The sequence below is a fragment of the Varanus komodoensis genome, unplaced genomic scaffold (assembly GCF_004798865.1).
Source record: "Varanus komodoensis strain SLA01 unplaced genomic scaffold, ASM479886v1 scaffold33, whole genome shotgun sequence".
Lineage (NCBI taxonomy): Eukaryota > Metazoa > Chordata > Lepidosauria > Squamata > Varanidae > Varanus > Varanus komodoensis.
Genome location: NW_025335817.1, coordinates 9,070,877 through 9,079,894, shown reverse-complemented (window position 1 = coordinate 9,079,894; position 9,018 = coordinate 9,070,877). Strand labels below are relative to the sequence as shown.

Below are 9,018 nucleotides of genomic sequence, written 5' to 3'. Positions count from 1 at the left end.
CGCCGCCCCCGCCGCCGCCGCCGCCGCCGAAGTAGGAGTCGGTGGAGGCGCTGCCCAGCGAGCTGGAGCTGTCGTTGCGGTAGCTGCAGAAGGGCTTGCGGCCCGGCGTCGGGGCGATGCTGGCGGAGGGCGGCGGGGGCGGCGGCGGCGGCGGCGGGGGCGGCGGCGGCGGCGTGGGCTTGCTCCAGAGGCTGCCCGCCCCGCCGCCGCCGCCGCCGCCGCCCAGCTCGAAGCCCACGTCGGTGCCGTTGGCGTGGAAGTCGTTGTCGTCCGTCAGCTCGACGAGGCCGCCCGTGCGCATGGCGATGTGCGCCTCGATCTCCTCGCGGGCGCGGTCCACGTTCTCCGGCATGCCCGTCACCTCGAAGACGGGCTCCTTGTCGCGGCTGGGCGTGACGATGTAGGTGTGCGTCTGCTGCTGGATGCGCTTGATGGTGGCCCCCTTGGGCCCCACCACGAGGCCGACCACCCGGTAAGGCACCCGCACTTGGATGGTGGTCTGCCCGGGCAGGTTCGGCGGGCTGGGCACCGTGCCGTTCAGCACGGTGTTTTTGTTCCGGGAGGCGCGGATCATGGAGAAGTGTTCCGCCGCGGAGATGATCTCCCTCCGGGCCATGGCGACATCCTCCTTCCTGCCCGTTACCACGAACAGCGGCTCTTCCCCGCGCACTGGGGTTTTGATGTAGGTGTTAGTTTTTGCCCGCAGCGCTTTGATTTTACAACCTGAAGGGGAGACGGAGGAGGAGGGGGAGGGAGGGACGGAGGGGAGGGGAGGGGAGGGGAGGGGAAAGCGGAGAAGAAAAGAGAACCGTTTACACCTCCTGCTTTTTGGGTGCAACCGAGGGAGGGGAACCAAACAACCTGTCACGCGTCCAACACTGTATCCATTGCACTGAGTTCCACTTGCAGTACCACGAAAAATAATCACAATCAAGCCAGCCTTGGCCGCTCGCACGCGCGCGCGCACACGCCCATCTCCCTGTCCACGAGCCAACCTATATTCCCATTGGCCAAAAACGTGATTTGCAAGGGATCGGTTGGATAGAGATAATAAGGCAGGGAAGCCGGGCACGGGGGAGGAGATTCGGAGCGGAGAAACCAACAATGCAAACGAGAGACAGGGGAAAAGGCAACGCTAAAAACGATGCCCTGTAACGCCCGCTGCATCCAGGGCAAGTGGCAACACCAATTTACAACGCCCCCTTTAAAACAGAAACAAAAAAAGCCATAGTTCCACTCGTACTGTGCACACATTCCGCTGGGAAATGAAATAAGGGGAGTTGGAAAAGCCAGCCAGCCAGCCGAGGGGAGAGGGGCAAATCTCCACACCCGCAGATGCAACAAAGAGGCCAGTGGCCCCAACTCTCCCGGGCTCGTCATGCGGAGGCTGCGAACGCGACCCCATTGTTCGCCTCCTCTCCGCCATGCCTTCCAAGGGAACCCCCCGGAACGCCGCGGAAAAGCACCGATAAACGCGCGCGCCGCGTGCCCCCCTCCGGCGGTCCGCTCCCCGGGGCTCGCTCTTCCCGCATCTCTCGAGGAGCGGGAGCCGCGCGGCGCGGCGTAAACACATCTGGCTGCCCGCGGATGCGCACCGCGCGCCCACCGCCGCGCGCCCGACTCACTTTCTTTGTCTCTGCCGGGGGGGCGGGGGCGCCGAGCGGGGCAGCCAGGCTGGCCACCGGCACCGCAGCTCCATGGGGCGGGGAGGGGAGCCGCGTCGGCGTCCGGAGCCGAGGGCGAAGCCGAACGCAAACCCGCGGACGCGGCCGGCGGCGTGGGCAGGGCGCGGGCCGCTCGCCCCCGCGCCTTCCCCGGTGGAGGCGCATCCGTCCGCATGCACCAGCGAGCCGAGCGCTGCCCACCTTGCCTGCCCACGATCTCGGCGACGTGCTCGGAGCTGGGCACGGGGACGCACTCGGTCATGTTCACGCTCTTCTTGCGCGGCTCGCTGTCGTACAGGCAGCCCGTCTCGTCGTTGTCCAAGCCCAGCAGGGAGAGCTGATCCAAGGCAATCTGAAGGGCTCTTTGGTCGTCCAGGGTCTCGCCGCCGCCGCCGCCGCCGCCGCCGCCGCCCCCATTCCGCTCCATGTCCGCAAACAGCGAGCTGGGCATAGTCCCGGTGGATGTGTAGGATCGCGCCCTCCTCTTCCTTTCCCTCCTGCACTCAGACCAGCGGTGGCGGCGGCGGGGGGGTGGGGGAGCCAAGAAAATCAGACACAAAGAAGGAAGCGAAGGCAGATGGCCGGCGGCGGCGGCGGCGGAGGAAACGGAGGCACGAGCAGCTGGAGAGCCCGGGAAGCAGTTCCTGGATGCCGGCTTAGAACAACAACAGAATAATTCCCCACATTCACCCTGGAAAAAAATGTAGTTTCCTGGTGCCGATCCGCTTAAAAATAAAAATAAAAATAAAAATCTCCGTCCTTTCCAGTGCAATCCGGTTTATAAGACGCTTTCCAAGAACCCCCCCCAGATTCCCCCCCAAGCTTTTTTCCTGGCCTGCCGGGGGGGAAGTGGGGTTGGGGGGGCGTGCAGCGACGGCAGAGAAGCGCTCCGGTGCCTTTTTTCCCTCCCCCCCGCGAGTCTTGTGCTGGCCACAATGCCAGGCGATGGCAGCGTTTCTTTAAGGAGCCCCTCCCAGCCTCCACTCACGGAGCGATTTCTCTTTCTCCGTTTTTTTCTCCCCCTCCTCCTCCTCCTCTCCTCCTCCTCCCCCCCCCCCCCGGCTCTCGCTCGCTTTCTCCACCCCCTCTTTTCTGTCTGAGCTCTGCTGCAACCAGACAGCGCTGGGGGAGGGGGAGGGGAGGAAGCAGCGCCGCGGCGTCAGCGGCGCGGGGCCGACCGGGCGAGCGAGGAGCCGCTGCGCGCGGCCATTGGCGGGCCCGGCCCCGGGGGCGGGCCATGGGCGGCCCGGCCCCGCCCCTCCGAGGCTCGGCTCCTCGCTTCTTTGTTGTCTAATGCAGAACAATGAAAGGAGAGCGGAGAAGAGCGAAAGCGAGAAGGCGATGCGTATTCGCTCGCCCCTGTTCCGCCTAATGATCCGCCGGGCAGTGGCACATGGCGAGGGATCCGCCACTTTCGTTTTCGCCCCCGCCTTTCCAAAGGAGGGGGGCGCAATGAGGAAAAGATCGAGGAGGTTCGATCCTCTTTGTTCCCCGTCCCCGAGAGCGCCGCTCCCACGCCCCAACCTCGCCCCCCGCGCCCCGAGCCAGATCGGTGGAGAGGGAGATTGCGCAGAGGGACGGGGAGTGGGGAAATCGATCCACGTCGTGGGTGGGTGGGGAGCGACCTGCGTGCGCCTCCCGAGGAGGCCCGCACGGCATGGGTGAGGGGCCCGGGAGGAAGGGGTGTGACGCGCTGACAGCGGGGCTGGAGAGGTGCGCGCAGTCGCCCAACCCGTTCTGGGGGGCTGGAAGTGGGGGAGGTCAGGCAGCAGCAGGACGGAGCGGAATATAATTCATCTTGGGAACCTTCCCCCAAAATCCACCCACCCATAACTCCCCGGCACGCCCAACCTGTCTTAAAATCGGAGTACTCCAACTGTGGAGGGAGAGGGGCTCAACAAGATCCTCTGACCATGTGCAGAGAAAGAGCGAGCGGTTTCCCGCACCCAGCCCCGCGAGTCATCGCGGCCCTCTCCAGTTTAGGGGCAACGCTGGCCAACGCCGGCAGATCGGAGGGGTGCGGCTTCCCCAGAGCGGGGCACTGGAGGGGGTCTTTCTTTGCATCTGCTATGCACGTTCAGACGTAACCGAGACGGAACCAAGCTGGCGGGGACACGCCAGGGGTTGTCAGATTCGGTTCCGTCCGAACATGCCAAGAATTGCGCCCTGAAGGTGCAGGCCCAGAAAACGGGCGCACGCGGGAGCAGGCGGGGCGAGACGGCGCTATGGATCGTGCCCCGTCCGCTCGGTAGCGCTGCGCTAGGGACACGCAGCACACACACCATGCATCCAGCACGCCCAGCGCTTTATTCCGTTTGCAGCAACCAGCCGGGCGTGCAGTGCAGTGCAGGAAACAAAGATCTGCCGCGCCTTGAAGAGCTACTTTCTAGCCGATTCTGGAGCGCCTTTCCTTTCTTTGTCACTAACCAGCAAAGATCCCCAAAGCTCTGCGCCTGGAATCCGGCAACGGGAGGCGAAAGGTGGGCGCATCTCGCCGAGCTCTAATCGGGAAAGCCCTGCACTGTGCCCGCCCGCTCCCTTCTTCCCTCCCTGTGACATGCGCACGGCGCGCCACCCTCTCCCACCGTTTAAAGGGTTACGGGGAGGGAAAGGGATGCGCCGGCTCCTTTCCATTCAAGCAGCTTGGCGAGCCGGCGCTGGCTCCTGGAGGAGGGGGCGTGGCTTCTCCTCAGAGGGGGGGTCTTGCTCCGCCTTCACCAGCCACGTGCACTTTGGGCTGGCGAGGAGGAGGAGGAGGAGGAGGGGAGGAGCAGGAGCAGGAGCAGCCCTTAAGAAGCGGCAGAGGCGAGCTCTCAGGAACGCTCCCCCGGCCGGGGGAAACAAAGGATGCCACCTTTGGAACAGCGAGCGAGAGCGTGCACGGGGAGTCTCCCAAAATCTGATGCAGAAGGCACGCTTCTTTCTTGGAGACACGCTTAAGCTATCATACCTGGAAGGATGTACTTTTGCAGAGGGCGGTAGCCCTTGCTTTGTTTGCGCCGCAAATGCATATCCCGCCTTTGCGCAGTCAACATTCTACTTAAAATGCTAGACAAGTTTAAAACAAACAAAAAGCCCACCCAGAGCCCGGAGCCAGAAGCATTGAGGTTGATTGCGCAATGAAAGCAGCGACCGAGAAAGGCCTTCCTCGGAAGAACCGTCTTCACAATTCCATAGGATGGAACTGATTCCTTGATTACCTTAATGAAGGGTCAGGGTTGCATAATTAATGAAATCATGAGGATGAGGGGTGAAAAATAAATAGGTGTGCTTCATCAGACAGAAGATTGCTTTGTACTTATAAAATACAAGTACTTCTCAAAACTGCAGATAAAATGTATTCATGTTATTTGTTTTAAAGAATTTATCAAGAATTTATCTTAAGATCTCAGAGTGGTATGCATAAAATCTACCATATTATTAAAGCAATGTGAAACATTAAACTGCATTTCAGGGTTGGGTTCAGAAGAAGCTCCAGCAATATATGTGCACCACCTAAAAACAGCAAACATTACACTTCTCTGCTCAAAATATTGTTTGAGTCATACGCCTGTTCAGCAGATGAATGAGAATTTCTTGACTCGGGCCACCTAAGGCTGTGTGTAGCCTTTGGCCTAGCTTTACAAGTAATAGCAAATGCAGGTGATCATTTTAGGCTGATGGCAAGAGCAGGCTTTCACTTTCACTGGGCACAGAGGGAGAGGAAGGGAGGAAGAAGGAAAGAGTGTCCAAAGAGGAGGCGGCGGCGGCAGTGGCGGCAGCTTCTTACAGTGGCCCCCTGGGTTATTGGGGCTATATATAAATGCAATAAATAAATAATAAGTAAATACAGGGAGATATCACTCTCCATATGGCCTCCAAAAGTTCATGTAGTGTGTTGATCTAAACCAGTTCTGGTTCTTTTGTCTCTCCCAGGAACAGGTCTTTTGTAAAGTGAGTGGGTGTCTTTGGGGTATTACTGCTACTACAACTATTACTACTACTGCTGCTGCTACTATTAGCAGCAGCAGCAAACCATGACACCAGGCATGAAATATCCTAGCAACCATGACCTGGATATGACAATTCAGATAATCCAAAAGTGGGGTCAAACGTCCTCTGGGTGGTCATGCTACCCCAAAATACAGCAGGGAACAAGATTACAGCTAAGCTTAGACGAAACAAGCCATTCTGGGGGGTGGGGGTGGCAAATGATGAAGGCATATTTGTTTTGTTTTAGTGCTGGTGCTGCATCCTTGCGAGGCCAAGCTCCAGGGAGAAAAAGAGAGGCCAAAAGAGGGTGCCTCGTCCTCTTTGGAACTGGTCCTACATCAGCAACAGGATCTTGCAGACGATCCATGAGGGAAGGCAGCAGGAAAAAAAAGTTCCCCTACCCCAATGGATGAGCGGTGATGTTCACTCAGAACGACTCTACACATGCCTGCAACTCTGGGTAAGGCACCATGCTGCACAGCCTTCCACCCGAACGGAGAGAGCGGAGACTCACAGAGAGATGTGACAGGCAGCCTGTTTTCCAGCTGGGCAACGTTGCTGCTTTCCTGTCATGGCAGCAGTGGAATGCTCTAATCACCTCTAACGCAAGATGTAGCAGAGTGCCTGTCTTCCAGTAGAAGGAAGAAGCAGGAGGCAGGGAACGACAAGAAACTTGGGACAGAACAGTGACTCATACAGAGGCCCATCAAGAACGAGTAATTTTGCAGCTTCTCTGAGCTGCATGAGGATTTATCCAGTTTCAGAGGAAACTGATTCACAGGAGGCTAGGCCAGAGCAATGCATGACACAGGGCTGCATCAAGCAGCCTCTTCGGGTGGGTACCATTTTCAGCTCAGGGTTCCTGGTCTAGCCAAGGCACTTCAGCTTTAAGAATACTTAGGAAGAAATGAAACCATCAGTGTCAAAGAGGAAGTCCAGTTTAATGGATATAGACGGGGGAAATAAGGATGCAGACTCTCAGTGAACAAGCAAAATAAATGCTTGTGGCATCTCTTTACTCACAGGGCTTCCTGACACAACAGACATTACTCCCTGGGCACCTTGCATGTTCCTGGTTCTGTGGGGAAAGCCAAAGAGCAGCACTCCTGCTGGACAGTTCCTCCCTCCGCCTGCTTGGAGGGCTGCCAGGATGCCCAGCTAGCCCCCCACCCCCTGGGCTTCCTGGGAGAGAAGGGAAGGGAGGATGTCAGCCTCAGCACAGGGGTGTGGAAGAAGGTAAGGGATCCAATGTGTGTGGAGGCTGCTGATCCCCTTCCTTCACTGAGAGGCTGTGGGTTTCTCACAGCAGTTAAGCCTTGCAGAACTCCATGGCCACATCGACCTGCCAGCTGCTGCCTTTGTCTCAGCGCATGAGTCGTTCTCATGTGGCTTATTGAAGTGGCCCAGCCTTAGGATGCAAAGTTCTGGCTGGAATCTTACCACCCTTGACAGCCCAGAGACCTTCAGCTAGAGTGGCACAGAAATTAAACAAATGCACAGAACTGACTGCATTGTGCTTGCTCGAGCTCCTTTCCATCCATGGCCCTGGCCAGGCAGGGAGCTGAGCCAAGAGTGCACCACCCTTGGGAATGCTTGCGGTTTCCTTCTTTGCGCAAAGTGCACAAGTCATGCGATTATTTGCACAAAGTACACACGGCCTGCAAGTCACATGTGCAGCAGCAGGACTCCATTCGCACAGCAGGTACACAGGGGCCGGGCAGCAGGTAAGCAAGCCAATGTCATGGAGTCACTCGGACTTGCTTCCTGAAGGACACACATGTGTACCAGGGCAGGAGGAAAGTCTGCCAGAATCCAGGGAGCTGAACTGAGAAAATGCAATGGATTCCACTATTTTCCTGTTTCCACTATTTTATTTTATTTTATGTATTTTATTTATTTGATGACTTTTTTGCATTTTATACAGGATTTTAATGATTGTAAGCCGCCCCGAGGCTCATGTGATGGGGTGGCATATAAGTTGTCTCAATAAATAAATAAAAAATAAAAAATTCCCACTCCGAATACAAATTCCTCACTCTTCACTAGCCCAGCCTGCTGCAGCTTGAGTGAGGACTGTATAAAGCTTTGCGTGTCCATGTGTATGCATAATTTTTAATGTGCTTGCTGTTCAGCAGAACACCTTCTCCAGCAAGTAACATACACAAAAGATATGGCAACAGTTAATAGCTAAATTAGAGCATAAAACTAAATATCTAAATTAGAACAGTAAAACTAAATAAAATGAGTTTCAGGTAGGCAATGGTACTTTGAAATGCCACTAAACATACTGTTTAAAAGTGCAATGATGAAGCAATTCTTTTACTTCATTTTACTATTCACCTGAAAGGTGTGAAGGAGGAATTCTAGTAATTGCTGCAATCGAAGATAGGGCCATCTGTCTCTGAAAATCTCCTGCGCTTGACGGCTTTCACTTCTCCACCTTAGCTGAGGGACCGTACAGTGTAGTGGTTAGGGAGCCATGACTGAGACTACAAAGACTGTTGGGCTGACTTTGGCCCTTTCATCCCTCACTTCACACAGGGCTTTGCTACCTTGAGCTTTTTGGGCAAAGGTGGAGGGCTGATGCATTAAATGCTCACAAAGTAGCAAGTACATTAAAAATCAAGTCTCTTCTTCAAACATATGAACCTGAAGGACTGGTAGAGAAACTTCAGGGAATCCAAGAGAGGACAGTGAGACTGCTAATGGGAACCGGCCAGTGTGAACCTATTAGGCCAGTGCTTTTCCATAACTGGCTGCCAGTCCATTTCCAGACCTGAGCCAAAGAGCTGGTGCGAACATCCAAAGCCCCAAATGGCTTGGGGCCAGGTTACCTGCAGTGTGGTCTCCTCCCATACACACCTGCCTGGCCCTGGATCATCCTCAGTGGTCTTTCTGCACGAGTCCCTGCTGAAGGATGGCAGGTAGGCGGCTCCTAGGAAGAGCCCTTCTGTTGTGGAAACTGAGTGGAGGAACAGTCTTCCTGGAGAAGCCCCCCTGCCATGCCTCCTTTCCAGCACCAGGTGAGGACCTTATTTGTCTGGAAATCTTCTTCTTCTAATCTTCATTTTTTTATCGTCCTTCTGGGTGTAACAGCATGGCCTCCAGATATTCCATGACCTCCCAGACGATATCAGGGGCCATGGAATATTTAGAGCCCCAGTTTTGAGATTGTGCAGTCTCAGAACATGGCCCCAGAGGTCAAGCCCACCCCACCCACACACCCCCTTGCAGCTGTCTGCACCAATATTGTAACTGCATCCCAAGGGGTAGGGGAGAAAGCAGCAAGCTGGGGGGGGGAGGGGGGATGCCTATCAGCATCCTAGCCCCCTTCCCTTCCCCCTCCTCTAGATAAAATACCCCACAGGAAGAATGGCACCAT

General features: G+C 56.3%; 1 protein-coding gene across 1 annotated transcript in view; it reads right to left on the bottom strand.

The window, feature by feature from the left end:
- The window catches only part of MEX3B (mex-3 RNA binding family member B), a 2,437-nt gene extending 322 nt beyond the window's left edge, over positions 1–2,115 (bottom strand). The window contains exons 1-2 of the mRNA XM_044438547.1: positions 1,866–2,115; positions 6–723 (exon numbers count right to left, since the gene is read on the bottom strand). Coding sequence (XP_044294482.1) covers positions 6–723; positions 1,866–2,115 — 968 coding nt within the window. The remainder of the gene's footprint in view (positions 1–5; positions 724–1,865) is intronic.
- Between the last annotated feature and the right edge of the window lie 6,903 nt (positions 2,116–9,018).